Consider the following 17,606-nt stretch of genomic DNA (forward strand, 5'->3'; position numbering starts at 1 on the left):
TAACTGCTGTGCCCCCCCCCCCCCAATCTTAAAGATGGCACCTAAGTTCCTTTTTTCTGAATGGAGCAACAGGTCGGCATCTATCTCATATCTATCTTCATTCAAAAATTATTGTGATTAAAGTTCTGTACCTACTTTATAAACTATTTACTTTCTTTTATACATTTTTATTGGTTTTGTACCTGAAACCTTGTCATTTGTATTGGAATGTCCTAAAGTAAGGTCTATTGTCTTAAATCTATATATTCAGAGTAATAGCACAGTGCATATATGATATGTATGCTCATTCACATTTTACTTTTACTTGTGATTCCTATTTTTATTAGGAGTTCTACGAACAATGGCCAATCCTACTGGGAGAAGTACCACCTTATAAAGGACCAAAGACCCCCGATGGAAGGGTTTGTAAGGCCTTTGTTCTATGCTACATTTAAATGGTGTGTGATATAAACCCTCTTCTCCTTATTGCCTTCATGCACGTAGCCACTCATATACATTACAAATATGCCACTCATAGACTTCTCTGGGCCCGTACTATATCTCAGCATGGCTACAGTCTAACACGTGACAAATGCTCTGACAATTTTTACTCTCTCCTCCAAAAGATTCACTTAGAAGATCACAAAGATTTAAAATGGGGGGGGCATGTTCTGTTTGAATTTATTAGAATAATTTCTGTTTGTATGGCGCCTACATATTCCGCAGTGTTTTGTAATTGGCAAGGTAACAAACAAGTAAGATGACAAGTAATCAAGACAAAAGCTCAGGGCCTGGTACATGGGGAGATTATCACCAGACAGATTACTGCCCCTTGTAAAGAACCCAGCGATCTGTAGACGAATGACCAAAGGCCTGTTCATTGGCTGATCGCTGGGATTGTGGGCATCAAAAATCTTTATTGGCTGACCAGATTTGTACAAAAATGTTTTTATTTTTTGTTAGATTTTTTTCAGTTTATGCCATTCAGCTTACTTCAGATCACCGGTACAATACTTTGTCAGTGTAAGGGTATGTTCACACCAATTTCCAGGATGAATTCCACTCAGGAATTGCACTCAAAATATTTCCAGTGCAGCAGCTTCCTGTTGGTTTCAATGGGATTCTTCTGCACTATTCACACTGGAAATAAAAAAAAATTCTGACATGTTTATTCTTTCAGCAGAATACTGCATGGAATACATTGACGTCTAGGGAGGTCCTAATGCCGGCCATCCTCATAATCGTAAATTACAAACATACCTCCTCAATAGTGTTGAGCGGCATAGGCCATATTCCAATTCGCGAATGTATGGACGAATATTCGTCATATATTCGCGAATATTCGCATATTCGTAATATTCAAATTTTTTCGCGTATGCGAAAATTAGCATATACAAAAATTAGCATAAGCGATTATTCGCATATGCGCAAATTAGCGAGGGATGATCACTGTGATGTGTACTGTGAAAAAAAAATCGAATATTCATCATTACGAATATATAGCGCTATATTCGCGAATATTCGCGAATTCACGGATATTCGCGAATAAAATTCGCATTGCGAATATTGGCGAGCAACACTACTCCTCAATAATAATTTGAATTTTAAGATAGATTCACCTCAGCTGCCATGGTTGCATCTGTTGTTATGGCTGTGTTTGGAGATGTGGTCACATCTTGGCTGCTGAAGACACTAGCACTTAGGTTCATTCTGCTGCAAAAAATGTCTATAGGTTTTTTTTTTAAAGGGTTGATATGGCTTCTGTTGTCATTCTGGAGTCTTCACGCCTAGTGATTTGAGCTTCTATATTTCCCCTATATGGGTTTAAGTTGTGAGGTAAGGATGTGATGTATATGAGAGATTTGGGTACAATGCACCAGAATTTAGGATATACCCAAGCTCTAGCTAATGTTAATAAATGTGAAGGGTCTTACACAGAGGGGAACAAAACAACCTAAGAAATGCAAATGCAAAAGGCGGGATAGAAGAAAACATACTAACCTAACTCTGGTCCCCCACAACTTCCAGTTGCCTCCATCTGGTCCCTCCATTTTCTCTCTTCTTCCTGCTTTTAAGATACTCCCTTGGTGCAGGACCTGCCCGCTCAGCCAATCACTGGTAGAGACAGGACGCTGCCACAGCTAGTGATTGGCTAAGTCGGCAGATTTGCTTCAAGCAGCCATCTTGGAAGCAGGAAGAAGAGAGAAGACCGGGGTACTGTCAAGAGGAGAACAGGAGCTATAAGGGATAAGGGCTAGGTAAGCATGTTGTAACATCTGCGCTCTGGCCAGACACGCTGGTCGTGAGCGCTCTCTTGTCATGTCCCTGGTCCTGGCAGGGCTGGGATTCGCATCGCGGGATGCGCCCGCATGCAAATCCCAGCCCGTCACTCACCTCCCTGGTCTTTCTGTTCCCGCAGCCCCGGCGGGTGTGCCTCCACCTCCTAGGGCACGCGTGTGACGGAGCTCTTACATTTAATGGGCCAGTACTCAAGTATTTAATTAAGTGTCTACACCTGCACCTTGTCTTTAAGTATCAGCTTCTCCCTTTGTTCCCTGATGGATCTTTGTTGCCTTGTGCCCTAGTGAAAGCATACTGTGTTCCTGATATCCGTGTTCCTGATCCTTGTTCCGTTACCTGACCCTGCACCTGTGCCACCTGCTCTTACCTACTGCTACCTTGACCTCATCTTGCCAGTTTCCTTTTGTGCCACGCCACAACCCAGCAACCTGTGTGGACGAGTCGTGCCACGGGTAGCGACCTGGGTGCCACCTGCCGCAGCAAGACCATCCCGCCTTGCGGTGGGATATGGTGAAAACCAGCAGTACCTTAGACTCCGTTCCCTGGCACACATCATCACCCACACAGGCCCAGAGGATCCACTATCTGCTGTGACCCATGTTTTTTTTTTTCTATTTTCTTCCCACGTCAGCAGCACATTATTTTTCTTTAGAAAAAGGATGCATAATTGCTTTAAGGACAGGCAGTAGTGGTGTTACCTTTTTTTACTGGCTGTGTCTGGTACTGCAGCTCAATCCCAATTACCAAAGCTGCAATACCAAGTATAACCCCAACAAAATGTATAGAGCTATAACTGTCCCCATTTTTGTCCCTTTAAACAGCTGATCAGTGGGGGTACTGGAAGCTGGACCCCCCTTGGATCTTATAATGTTAGCCTATTCTAAGTTCTGGAAAACTCCTTTAAGATAATTGAGTAGGTTCACCAGCACTATTGTAAATAGCTGATATAGCCTAATAATGCCATACTTGGACACTACTTGGTGATCTAATGACCTCTACATCCATAATATTCATTATGTGATGGGGCAACCAGACATTAAAATAATGTTATTTCTTTGTGTTTATTTTCTTCGGAAAATTCCAAAAGCAAAACTGAACTGCTGTTTCTCTTTCTTGCTCAGGAAGTTAATTTTTACAAGATTATTGATTATCTTTTACATGGAAAAGAAGAAATCAAAGTCATCCCGTAAGACATTAATCCCTTGTACCACAATGACTGTTATTGTTAATCCCCCCCAGCACTCTCGATTTCCTATTATTTTTTTGTTATTAAAGTACTCCCCCCGAGGATCATTGGTCTCTTGTGAGTGGACTGCCCAGCTATGTAGCTGAAAATGGATTTGTAAGTTGCATTTTACATTATATTCTTTATAATTATTTTAATTGTAGGTTCAGTATATATATATATATATATATATATATATATATATATATAAAAATTATTTTATACAAGTCATGATGGTGATCACCTACTTAATTTTTTCCATAATTCAGATTTGCAACATGATGAATGCAGCGGCAGATGATTACTTTAAATTTCAGGTGAGTAAATGATCATGTAGATGTGTTATTTCTTATATTTTGCTTATTGACTACAATTATATTGTACCATGGATCAGATAATAGGTTTGCAATGGTGAGTATCAGTAATCGTGCACTGTGTCTACAAATACATCATTATATTCAGTTCTTTCTGTGGAGTTCTACAGAACATGTTGGTGTCAGAACAATGATCATTTTGCTTTATCTTTTTAGAAAGAGCCGGTGGATGAGACGGGGTGGTGTATTAAAAATGTCTTATCCCTGCCCATCGTGAACAAAAAGGAGGAGATTGTGGGTGTAGCGACATTTTACAACAGGAAGGATGGGAAACCATTCGATGAGTATGACGAGCAAATCACTGAAGTAAGGAAGTAACCCTGCCATTAATCTACAGGGATACACTCTCTATAAATACATGAGATAGATTGTCAGTGTTGGGCTGCCAGGAAAATCAATGCTCTTGGCTGAGTCTGGACTTGACTGTCTAAGAGGAATTTGGTGTGCCCATGTTCTCTACAGTTAAGATCCGTTCCTTTGTCTTGCTATTGTTCCACTATATTGCTGTCACGCACCTGAATGCGGGCTGTCACGGAGCTGGTAGTGGATCCTCTACCTGTGTGGCTGATGACTCGCACCGTATCGGGGAGCGGAGTCTATGGTGCCGCTGGTCTTCACCAGAGCCCGCCACAAAGCAGGATGGATTTGCTGCGGCAGGCGACACCCAGGTCCTTACCCCTGACACGGCTTGACCACACAGGTAACTGGGCTAGAGGGGGTACCAGAGAATGAGGCAGAGACGTAGTGAACGTAGCAGGAAGGTCTGGAAACACGGGTAGGCAAAACAGGCTATGGGAACGCTTTCTCTTAGGCAATGAGCACTGAAGATCCGGCAGGGAAGTGTGGGAGGTGCAGGGACATATAGAGTAGTGTCAGGTGTTAAACATAATTATGGGAGTACTGGCCCTTTAAATTTCAGGGCTCCAGCGTGCGCGCACACCCTAGTAGACAGGGGCACGCTCGCTGGAGCCTAGACACAGTGGAGGAGGTGGCAGAGGAGCGAGGTAAGTGACGGGCCGGGGTTCGCATGCAGGCATGTCCCGCGTTGCGAATCCTGGCCCCGCCGGGAGCAGGGACAATGCAATCGCAGCCGCGATGTGCGACCGGAGCGCAGGCTGTAACATTTGCTTTTCTGTTCTTGACTCCTGATTCTGACTTGACATTGGCATTGTTTCTGGATTACTCTGCTGCCCCACCCTTTGGATTGTTCACCTGGTACCTGTTGTTTTACTCCTTGTTTCGACCCTTGCCTAAGTTTCTGACTACGCTCATCCTTTGGTCTGTTGCATTCTGACCTCTCTCCTGGTGAGGATCCTTGGCTTTGTTCCTGATTTTGCTACTGCTTCATCGCTGCTGCTGCTGCTGCTGCTTTGGAAATTAAGGCTGAAGAACAGACTTTGCACCCCAGTCTAGCTAGTGTTAAATGTGGCTTAGGTGGTCCACATATCCAGTGAGTAACATAACTATAGATGGATAGAAGAAAGTAGGTAGGATAGTAGATAGATAGATATGAGATAGATAGATAGATGGATAGGTAGATAGATAAATGATAGATAGATAGATGGATAGATGGATAGGTAGATAATAAGGGGCAGGTTGGAATTTCTTTTGACCTTGTGAGCGATATCTTTGGGTGAGCTCTACAAGCTAGCTTATAAAGCTTGCTATATACAATAGTCAGCTAACAGATTTCCCAACATGTCTATGGCCATTCAAAGTATCAGAATTAAAAGTTTATATGTTTGGTTAAAAGAGTTGTAATACAAAAGACTTTTGCCCATATAGACCTAGATATTTTTGATGACAGAAACCTACCGGTTTAAGTTTTTATAACCTGATTGTCCAAATTTAGGCCTTTAATATGAGTCAGTCCTTTTGAAGACAAAGTCAAACCACAGAACAACATCTTATGCAATGTGGTTATGGCGTGAAGTGGCCAAGCAGGGGAACTCCATAGCAGATGCACAACCATCTGGAGATGTTGTTATCCTTGTTATTCAATCATGATATGACTCCTTGTTTGACTTCATATTAGACTCTACAAGTCCATCAGAAAGAAGATTTGTAAATTCTTGACGGACCAATATTAAGGTTATAAAAGATGCATAGTCATATCTACAGTCAGGTGTCTGTCTGGAATTATATGATATGTAGTAATCAATATATGTTACATTGTGTTGTTTCATAGCATTGATATAACTGTATTTATTCCAGACCCTGACCCAGTTTCTGGGATGGTCAGTTCTGAATACTGATACCTATGACAGAATTAATAAACTAGAAAACAGAAAAGACATTGCCCAGGAGATGCTAATGTACCAAATGAAGTGCACGCCTCTAGAACTTCAGAGTATTCTGGTAAATGTCTTAATGTTATTTTATTTTAGTTTGGAAGAAGCAGAAATGTGGCATCTAACCAAGACATTATTTTCATTTTAGAAAACTAAAGAAAAGTTACAGAAGGACGTGGATGACTGTGAGCCGAAAGAGCTTGTGAAGATATTGGTAAGATGCTTGCATGAACAGAATAGTAGGTGTTTTGTGCCTGCTTATGTTTGCACTGAAATTTGTGGTTTTGTGGCTTTCTAATAAATCAATCTAAAAGGTTAGAAGCACAAACACTTTCCTCTGTACTTTCTGGCAATTGTCATATGTTTACTCAAATATGGCATTTCCAACTTTATAAAAGTACAGTATGCACCAAAACTCAGCATAAACTAATTAATAAATGTAGGCTAAGATGTTGTTTCAGTGACATAGGTGAAAAACACTATGAAAAACTGTTTATGAAATATCAGCACAATATCAAGATCAAAAACTGAAGGTCTCTAAAAAAAAAAAGAAGACACTGTTCTCTGTTAGAGCCAAAAAACATGACACAGTTCTAGATTGGATGACATGGTCTGTCATTTTGAAGAAAAAAAAGTACTGCTCAGTGCTATTTTCCCCCCAAAAAAAGCATGGATTCAGTTATAGAGACTCCTAACAGGACCTTCAGCAAGATAAAAACTGCTAATGATAATTTTCTTAAAGAAAAACGGTCATCCCGTTCACCCACACTAAACCCAATACACTGGGTTATAGTGCGGGTGAACAGGAGGCCAATGAGGGGTCTCTGACTAAAATGCACTCCTGCAGCCCGGAGCAATGTCCCACCGGATGAATTTGAATAATCATGGGTGCTGGTCACGTGAGTGATTGCACCTACTGAGCGCTCACGTAACCAGCGCCAATGAATATTCAAATTCGCCCATTGAACCCGCCTCCTGTGCACAATTCACCGAAGAAAGAAGCGAACCTTCAGAGGGACACCGCTCCGGGCTGCAGGTACGTATTTTAGTCAGAGACCCCTCATCGGTCTCCTGTTCCCCCGCACTATATCCCAGTGTATTGGGTTTAGTGTGGGTGAACAGGATGACAGTTTTCCTTGAACACACCCATTCATCCCCATGTGGTGCTCTTTCCTACTGTTCCACCACTTGACCACAAACTATGTCCACTTTCACATGGTTGTAATATAACAGCATTTTTGTGTCCATAAGGCTAGATTTTCATACTGGCAATGCAGTTTTTATGCCAAATCCAGAAGTGTATTCAAAAGGAATGGGAAATATAAGGGAAAGGCTTATACTTCTTCTCCTACTCAATCCATTTCTGACTTTGGCTAAAAACTGTAGTGGCAGTAACAAAAAAAAAAATGCTACAAAAAAACCTGCGTGGAAACCTAATCGAACACTGCTGCAAGTCCCAACCCAACAACGTTTCTTGTGACAACAACTTCCAGCTGTCAGTTTGGGTCATCACACCCCAGTCCAGGAATTGCAGATGCAATACCACCATATTACGCATGTGTGAAACTGGACTAAAGCCCAAACTATGCTAAACACTAATATGATTTAGGAAACCTATGCTAAATACTTATTATAAAACCTGTATTATGTTTTAACCTGATTTAAAACAGATTTGTAAATTCCTTCTATTTAATAATCTTTATCCTTGCAGTACTTAGCAGCTGCTGTATACTACAGAGAAAGTTGTATTGTTCTTTAATGTCTGACCACAGTGCTCTCTGCTGACACCTCTGTCCTTGTCAGGAACTGTCCAGAGGAGGAGAAGTTTGCTATGGTGATTTGTTCCTGCTCTGGATAGTTCCTGACACGGACAGAGGTGTCAGCAGAGAGCAGTGTGGTCAGAGAGAAAATAACTATACCACTTCCTCTGTAGTATACAGCAGCAGAAAAGTACTGAAAGGATTAAGATTTTTAAATAGAAGTAATTTACAAATCTGTTTAACTTTTTGGCACCAGTTGATTTATAAAAAATAGTTTTCCACCGGGGTACCCCTTTAAGGAGCAATAGGAACCTGATGGAAAAGAATAGAAGAGAAAAATAAGTGAAATCTTAATAAAATACAATCTGTAAATGTCACTTTTTTGGAAATACATTAAAAGCAATTTTAACAGAAACATAATCTTCGTAGTCATCGCCCTATTGCCCATGTGTTTTTTTGTCTTTGTGCTGTTCTATCAAATAGCTTATAAAAGCAGTGGCACACCTTTGTAAAACAAATTCACAAGTTACGGAAAGTCTTAGACCTGAATAATAAGATCCATCTACTCACCAGTGTTTATCTTCTTTTGAACAGAAAGAAGAGCTGCCAGACCCAGCGGCGCTGGAACTATATGAATTCCACTTTAGTGACCTGCCGGTGTCCGAGCACGAGCTCATCAAGAGCGGCATAAGACTGTTTGTAGAATTGAACGCAGTGGATAAATTTAAGGTGCCTGCTGAGGTAAAGAGCCTGACCTGGATAATGTTTCCTCATTGTAATGATAGTTTACTATTATCATTTCTTTATTATATTAAATGCACTATTGTCGAGTTTATATGTCCTCCAAGATTTCTCTCCCCTCTCTCCACAACAAAAGCTGCTGCTGCTATCTCTAAGGAAATTTAAAGGGGTATCCTGGCCAAATACATCTTATCCCCTATCCAAAGGATAGGGGATAAGATGTCTTATCGCTGGGGCCTGCCACTGGGACCCCCCACAATCTCCGTGCAGCACCCACATTCTATGCGGGGATGCGTCTCCAGTCTCGGAAACCTCGTAGTTTCCGGGACTGGAGACATGATGTCACGCCACGCCCCCCTCCATTCATGTCTATGGGAGGGGGCGTTATGGCTGCCACGCCCCTCCCATAGACATGAATGGAGGGGTGTGGTGTGACGTCACGTCTCCAGTCCCAGAAAAAACCCGGAGGTTTCCAAAACTGGAGACGCAGCCATGCATAGAATGCAGGTGCTGCACGGAGATCGCCGGGGGTCCCAGCAGCGGGACTGCTGGCGATCAGACATCTTATCCCCTATCCTTTGGATACATCTTGTACATCCAGAACATTTCGAGTCTCTTCAACTGTTCAAATCTGTTGTTAGTTGCGATCGGTACGTAGTCAATAGGTGTAATAATAATAGACTTTAGACTGTTCAGATGAGCTAGAAAAACATGTTTGGAAACTCCATGTAATAAAACTTCTTTTTGATGTTTTTATGGTGCTGATTTAGTCTGAGATGCAGTGGACGAATGGTGCGTCCTATATACTCCTAAGGGCAATTGGGACACTGTATTATATATATATGACATGGTCGGACAAACAAGTGAGATGAAATTTAATAGGACAACTCTCACCTGTTGATGAAGAAGTAAAGTTTTCCAACCCATTCTAAATTTGTCGACATCACAAAGATCCGGGTCCAGAAAATTGAAACAGTATCAATTTTCTGGACATTTGTATCCCTCACAATGAACTATTATTTATCACATCCACCTTTTTCAAAAAGGTGGATGCCAATAGCTATTTGGATTTTCATAGTTCACATTTCAAAAAATGGTTACTGAACATACTGTCCAGTCAATATAAAAGAATACGGAAAAATTGTTCCAATCAAGAAACTTTCAAAAAACAGTCCTCAATTGTGCAAGAACACTTCAAAGAAAAACATTACCCTACCAAAGTATTAAACAATGCTTATAATCGTACTAAAATACTCACACAGAAAGATTGTCTGACAACCAAAACAAGCAGAAAGAGGATCACAAAGAAAATAATACTTTCTCATCTAATTTCATTACAACCTACAATAAAGAGGCCCACATACTACAATAAAGTATAGTCACACGGCACTGGCATATACTAAAAACAGACCCTCACCTTTCCAAAGTCCTCCCACCACAACCCTGGTTCACGTACAGAAGATCAGCTTCACTTAAGACCATTCTGGCTCCCAGACAGATTAGGTGACAGTTGAACAAAGACGTTGTTTATAAGGACCTTCTAGGGAGACCACTTAAAAACATTAGCTACAAATGTAAGAGGACCCAATATTTATGCTGTCTACAAATTTTGAATGGGTTGAAAAACTTTACTTCATCATCAACAGGCGACAGTTTTCCTATTAAATTTCATCTCACTTGTCGATTGCCCTATATAGGACGCACCACTCGTCCACTGCATCTCAGACTAAATCAGCACCGTCAAAACATCAAAAATACGTTTTTATTACATGGAGTTTCCAAACATGTTTTTCTAGCTCATCCGAACAGTCTAAAGTCTATTATTATTACACCTATTGACTACGTACCGACCGCAACTAACAACAGATTTGAACAGTTGAAGAGACTCGAAATGTTCTGGATGTACAAGATGTGTACATTATCGCCCCATGGTCTTAATGAGATGTGGGAAATCTCTCATGAATATCAGCACGGATTTAATATAATATGGTATTTTACCTGACATACCTGTATATGTGATTATTCTTTTCCTCTCTTTCCAGCATACCATTTTACGCACGCCTTTTCCAATTGTAACTGTGTCAGATTGGATCGTCCTTTGCATCCATTTACCGCATTACATCATCTCTTGCGCAGTCCTTCTAATACATATACGCATCATTGTCTCCTCCTTTATGCATCATCTATCTGAAAGTCCTTAACATTTGCCCCATCCCCAATCTATTACGTCATCTTAGTATCAGACAGCTATACATACATTTTTAGAAATACCAATGTTCTTTCATCACATACTTCTATATATTTTTTTCCAGTGAAAAAAAAATGTTTAATCACCTGGTGCCAGAAAGTTAAACAAATTTGTAAATTACTTCTATTTAAAAATCTTAACCCTTCCAGTACTTATCAGCTACTGTATACTCCAGAGGAAGTTCTTTTCTTTTTGAATTTCTTTTCTGTCTGACAACAGTGCTCTCTGCTAACACCTCTGTCCATGTCAGGAACTGTCCAGAGTAGGAGCAAATCCCCATAGCAAACCTCTCCTGCTCTGGACAATTCCTGACATGGACTGAGGTGTCAGCAGAGAGCACTGTGGTCAGACAGAAAAGAAATTCAAACAGAAAAGAACTTCCTGTGACGCATACAGCAGCTGATAAGCACTAGAAGGATTAAGATTTTTAAATAGAAGTCATTTACAAATCTGTTTAACTTTCTGGCACCGGTTGAAAAAAAAAATTATTTATTTTTTTACCAGAGTACTCCTTTAACCTCTTGGGGACGAAGGGCATACGCCCTGTGTACGCTCCCTTTCTATAACGCAGGGTTACGCCGGCATGACCCGTGGTGAAAAGCGCACATCCCTGATCGCGGTGACATGTGTTATTAACCCTTTAGACGCGGCAATCAAAGTTGATCACATATGTGGTATCGCCACGTGTGTAAAGGTCCGAACTATAAAAATATATCATTTTTAAACTGTACGGTCAATGGCGTACGTGCAAAAAAATTCCTAAGACCAAAATAGCGTATTTTTGATCACTTTTTATACCATAAAGAAATTTATAAAAAGCGATGAAAAGGTCAGATCAAAATAAAAATGATACCAATAAAAATTTCAGATCACGGTGCAAGAAATGAGTCCTCATACCGCTGAAAAATAAAAAAGTTATAGGGGTCAGAAGATGACAATTTTAAACGTATACATTTTCCTGCATGCAGTTATGATTTTTTCCAGAAGTGCGACAAAATCAAACCTATATAAGTAGGGTATCATTTTCATCGCATGGACCTACAAAATAAAGATAAGGTGTCATTTTTGCTGAAAAATGTACTGTGTAGAAACGGAAGCCCCCAAAAGTTACAAAATGCTGTTTTTTCTTAAATTTTGTGGCACAATGATTTTTTTTTTGTTTCACCATACATTTTTGGGTAAAATGACTGATGTCATTACAAAGAAGAATTGGTGGCGCAAAAAAAAAAAGCCATCATATGGGTCTGTAGGTGCAAAATTGAAAGAGTTATGATTTTTAAAAGGTGAGGAGGAAAAAACTAAAGTGCAAAAACGGAAAAAAAAAAAACATCCCTAAGGGGTTAACTTGAATGGGACCAAGATGCTTTTAGCTGCAATACCAAGCACAACCACATCCACATGCATGGTGCTCTTGCACTTGTTGAGGTGTCATGACCCCCTCATGCATTTAATCAATGCCAAATGGCAGAACCCCATCAACTAAATATTAATGGCTTTTTCTAAAAACGGGCCATCAATATTACAGTCCCAGAAAAATCCAATATAACTATGTGCTGCTTCTTGTCTTGATTTACATTGACTGAAGATGCAGATGAAGGTTTGCCAAGTCTATTCTCAAATGAAATAAATGGCTTGAGGACAGGGATCGGCAGCTCTGTGATCCAAATAATAATAAGCTTTGTGCTGGGATGTGGCTTTATCCCTGCTTGTGGGCTTCGTGCCTAATGTCTATGTACAAAGCCAAAAGCGAGAGATTGCACAGATTCATAGCCTACAGAAAAGGGTACCTGAAAAAACACACAGACCTATTTCTGAATAACTAAATGGGAGGTCCACCTTTGCTACCAATTTTTTTATGAAGCAATTTTTTTTTAAATGAAAAAATATGCTATTATGTTGTTTCTCCAGGTCTATGAAGGAAAAACAAACTCTGTGTAGTCTGAACTTGTGGTCATACTGATTTTCTTCTGACGACTTAGGCCCCTTTCACACGACAGGTATCATCCTGTTTTTTTACTGCTGTTATTCTACAATAACGGATGAAAAAAAAAAACGGATGCAATAACTGGCAATAACTATCATCCGTAATTTTTTTGAAAAAACCTGATGTTGTTCATCCGTTATCATCCCTTATTACCAGTTACATCCGTTTGTTTTTTTTATCGGGTTTTTAATAGGGATCGACTGATTATCGGTTTGGTCGATATTATCAGCAGTTATCACGATTTTGGGCATTACCCAGGAACAGGTAATTATAAAACCGCGGATGGGGCAGCGGCAGTGGTTAAACTCAGGACCGGCAGGGGGAGAGAAGCGGGTGGCGGCGGTCTCTAGGCGGGGGGGGGGGGGTCAGCGGCGGTGGTAGTGCGGACCCCAGGAACAGGTAATTATAAAACCGGGGATGGGGAGGCAATGGGGCAGCGGCGGTGGTTAAACTCAGGACAGGCAGGGGGAGAGAAGCGGGTGGCAGCGGCAGAGGCGGTCTCTGGCCCCGAAAAAGGCCGCTGCAGTTCATTGATTTAAAGCGCCCGCTATAAATAATTGATCTGCAGCGGCTTCTGTAGGGCTGGGGGGGGGGGAGTGGTGAAATAGCCGATAACTTATACCGGAATATCGGTATAAGTTATCGGCTATCAGCCGGAAAGTCCACAGATTATCGGTATCGGTCCTAAAAAATCAATATCGGTCGATCCCTAGTTTTTAACCCTTTATTTGTAAAGCTTTACTGAGCATGCTCAGTACAAAAAATGGATGTTAAAAACCTGACAATAACTGATGATAACGGATGTTTTTTTTGAACATCCGGTTCCCATAGACCATTTTTTTTGCCGGACCAAAAATTAGTGCATGCACCGTCTTTTGTGCCGGCAAAAATAACTAGCATTCGTGGCTTGTGCATTTTGCAGTAGTACTATCATACGGAATATGGAAATGTAATTGTGTAGAGTGTTTTCATTGTTATTGCCCCAGGGATGGGAAGATATGTAGGCGTGCCACTTGGCCGGTATTTTTATATTAAAAATATCTACCATGCAATGGCCGGTATTTGTTCAACCAATCCTCCAACTCCCAGAATGTTGCACCATATACTATACCAGTGTTTCCCAACAAGAGCGCCTCCAGCTGTTGCAAAACCAACGGCTGTCCGGGCATGCTGGGAGTTGTAGTTTTGCAACAGCTGGAGGCGCTCTTGTTAGGAAACACTGACCTATACTATATACTACTATATAGTCCAACATGCTGGGAGTTTTCGTTTTCATTTGGGGAAGCTGCTGAGCCACAGGCTGTATCAGGGCATGCTGGGAGTTGTAGTTAGTAACTAACTGCAGCTCCCAAATTTAATAAAAATAGAGATCAAAAAGTCACATCAAAACAAAAATGGTACTGTAAAAAGATCTGGGCGCAAAATATGAGCCCTCATACAGGCCCGTATAAGAAGAAATAAAAAAGTTCTAGAGGTCAGAATAGGACAAAATTTCCCCCGCATATGTGTATCCTGTGATGTCACGCATATATAATTAATTATGCAAATTAGCATGCCCGGTATTTTTTTCCAAGAAAGGTGGCAATCTTAACCCCTTAAGGACCAAGGACGTACCGGTATGTCCTTGGTCCTGCTCTCCTGATATAACGCGGGGTTACACAGTAACCCCGCGTCATATCACGGCGGGCCCGGCATCATAGTGAAGCCGGGACCCGCCTCTAATAGCACGCAGCGCCACGCGCTATTAACCCTTTAGCCGCGCGCTCAGAGCTGAGCCGTGCGGCTAAAAGTGAAAGTGAAAGTTGCCGGCTAGCTCAGTCGGGCTGTTCGGGATGCCGCGGCTAATCGCGGCATCCCGAACAGCTTACAGGACAGCGGGAGGGCCCCTACCTGCCTCCTCGCTGTCCGATCGCCGAATGACTGCTCAGTGCCTGAGATCCAGGCATGAGCAGTCATGCGGCAGAATCATCGATCACTGGTTTCTTATGAGAAACCAGTGATCAATGATGAAGATCAGTGTGTGCAGTGTTCTAGGTCCCTATGGGAGCTATAACACTGCAAAAAAAAAAGTGAAAAAAAAAAGTGAATAAAGATCATTTAACTCCTCCCCTATTAAAAGTTTGAATCACCCCCCTTTTCCCATAAAAAAAAAAAAAAAACACAGTGTAAATAAAAATAAACATATATGGTATCATCGCGTGCGGAAATGTCCGAATTATAAAAATATATCATAATTAAACCGCTCGGTCAATGGCGTACGCGCAAAAAAATTCCAAAGTCCAAAATAGTGCATTTTTGGTCACTTTTTATATCATTTAAAAATCAATAAGTCCTATCAAAGCAAAAATAGTACCGTTAAAAACTTCAGATCGCGGCGCAAAAACTGAGCCCTCATACCGCCCCATACACGGAAAAATAAAAAAGTTATAGGGGTCAGAAGATGACAATTTTAAACGTATTAATTTTCCTGCATGTAGTTATGATTTTTTCCAGAAGTCCGACAAAATCAAACCTATATAAGTAGGGTATCATTTTAATCGTATGGACCTACAGAATAAAGATAAGGTGTCATTTTTACCGAAAAATGTACGTAGAAATGGAAGCCCCCAAAAATTACAAAACAGCGTTTTTTTTTTTCAATTTTGTCGCACAATGATTTTTTTTTTCGTTTCATCGTAGATTTTTGGGCAAAATGACTGACGTAATTACAAAGTAGAATTGGTGGCGCAAAAAATAAGCCATCGTATGGATTTTTAGGTGCAAAATTGAAAGAGTTACGATTTTTTAAAGGCAAGGAGCAAAAAACGAAAATGCAAAAACGGGAAAAACCCCGGTCCTTAAGGGGTTAAAGATATGTGAAAGAATAATGTGAACAGATGTGTATATGAATTTCTTCCTGATATTTAAAGTACATATAATGTCTGGCGAGTGCCAGCTCCCGTTATCCAGCATCGGAGATAACCCAGAAGCTAAAGCTGTTTAACCCCATAGATGCTGTGGAAAATACAGCAGCATGTAAGTAGTTTGATGCAGGGTGCCTTTGGTCGTGTGACATGAAGATCAGTGTCACATTGTGGCATATGACATAATGCAAACGTGACATAACTTTTACCAAAAGCCTGATCACAAGTCACAGTTACACATGACCTAGATTGTGGTAACTGATGGAAAAATCATGTGTGACTTGCAAACTGCGACTTCTCTTTCACACACTGTAATGTAAGTTATATGCATGATTACGACTTTTTTCAATTTATATTTTTTATATTTTATTTAATTTTATGTTGATAACATAGAAACAACAAATAAACTGCTCATATTATAGAATGCATTTGTCCAGTTACAGGCAATGGCAGGTAGCAAATATTCACTTGAAGGGCATAAAATCAACCCGTAGCTACATTACAATTGGATACTGCTAGACTGGCAATATAGCTGTATCTAGCGAATAGTGATGTCGCAAACATAAAATTTTCGGTTCACGAACGGCGAACGCGAACTTCCGCAAAAGTTTGTGAAACGGCGATCCGGGCGAACCGCCATTGACTTCAATGGGCAGGCGAATTTTAAAACCCACAGGGACTCTTTCTGGCCACAATAGTGATTTAGAAGTTGTTTCAAGGGGACTAATACCTGGACTGTGGCGTGCTGGAGGGGGATCCATGGCAAAACTCCCATGGAAAATTACATAGTTGATGCAGAGTCTGGTTTTAATCCATAAAGGGCATAAATCACCTATTATTCCTAAATTCTTTGGAATAACGTGCTTTAGCCCCCTTTAGGCAGCACATAGAGCCCCCCTTTAGGCATCACATAGTTAGATCCCCCCTTTAGGCAGCACATAGATTCCCCCATATTAGGCAGCACATAGTTAGAGCCCCCCTTTAGGCAGCACATAGGTAGAGCCTCCCTTTAGGCAGCACATAGAGCCCCCTTTAGGCAGCACATAGTTAGATCCCCCTTTAGCCATCACATAGTTAGATCCCCCCTTTAGGCAGCACATAGATTCCCCCATGTTAGGCAGCACATAGTTAGAGCCCCCCTTTAGGCAGCACATAGTTAGAGCCTCCCTTTAGGCAGCACATAGAGCCCCCCTTTAGGCATCACATAGTTAGATTCCCCCATATTAGGCAGCACATAGTTAGAGCCCCCTTTAGGCAGCACATAGTTAGAGTCTCCCTTTAGGCAGCACATAGAGCCCCCTTTAGGCAGCACATAGATTCCCCCATGTTAGGCAGCACATAGTTAGAGCCCCCCTTTACGCAGCACATAGTTAGAGCCTCCCTTTAGGCAACAGGTTGCCTCCAGCTGTTGCAAAACACACAGACTGATGTTTGAGCCGTTTTAATACTGTAGTTGCTGCACTGAAAAAAAGTTTGCCAGCGGAGTACCCCTTAACCAGAGGTTACCCAACCAGGGTGCCTCCAGCTGTTGCAAAACACACGGACTGATCTTTGAGTCCTTCTAATACTGTAGCTGCTTGAAAGAAATCAAGTTTTCAACCGGAGTACCCCTTTTAACCTGTGGTTCCCTCCCAACCTGGGTGCCTCCAGCTGTTGCAAGACACACGGACTGATATTTGAGCCCTAAAAAGGGCTTTTGTGGGTGCTGTCCTTAAAGCAGATGTTATATTAGTGGTTTAGGAGTGTAGTGGACCCTGAATGAACCACCTAGCTATCGCTTTCCCTATTAAAGCAAGAGCA

The 17,606-nt window shown here is 41.2% G+C and overlaps 1 protein-coding gene and 1 long non-coding RNA gene across 5 annotated transcripts in view; one reads left to right on the forward strand and one right to left on the reverse strand.

The window, feature by feature from the left end:
- The window catches only part of PDE6C (phosphodiesterase 6C), a 73,658-nt gene that overhangs the window by 19,930 nt on the left and 36,122 nt on the right, over positions 1–17,606 (forward strand). For all 4 annotated transcript variants that reach the window (XM_056529481.1, XM_056529479.1, XM_056529480.1 and 1 more), the window contains exons 5-12: positions 327–401; positions 3,402–3,466; positions 3,556–3,622; positions 3,775–3,822; positions 4,036–4,185; positions 6,094–6,237; positions 6,319–6,384; positions 8,525–8,671. In XM_056529481.1, the coding sequence (XP_056385456.1) occupies positions 327–401; positions 3,402–3,466; positions 3,556–3,622; positions 3,775–3,822; positions 4,036–4,185; positions 6,094–6,237; positions 6,319–6,384; positions 8,525–8,671 (762 nt within the window). The remainder of the gene's footprint in view (positions 1–326; positions 402–3,401; positions 3,467–3,555; positions 3,623–3,774; positions 3,823–4,035; positions 4,186–6,093; positions 6,238–6,318; positions 6,385–8,524; positions 8,672–17,606) is intronic.
- The window catches only part of LOC130281821 (uncharacterized), a 70,373-nt gene that overhangs the window by 19,203 nt on the left and 33,564 nt on the right, over positions 1–17,606 (reverse strand). The gene's annotated exons all lie outside the window — the stretch shown is intronic.

The sequence above is a fragment of the Hyla sarda genome, chromosome 7 (assembly GCF_029499605.1).
Source record: "Hyla sarda isolate aHylSar1 chromosome 7, aHylSar1.hap1, whole genome shotgun sequence".
Classification (NCBI taxonomy): domain Eukaryota; kingdom Metazoa; phylum Chordata; class Amphibia; order Anura; family Hylidae; genus Hyla; species Hyla sarda.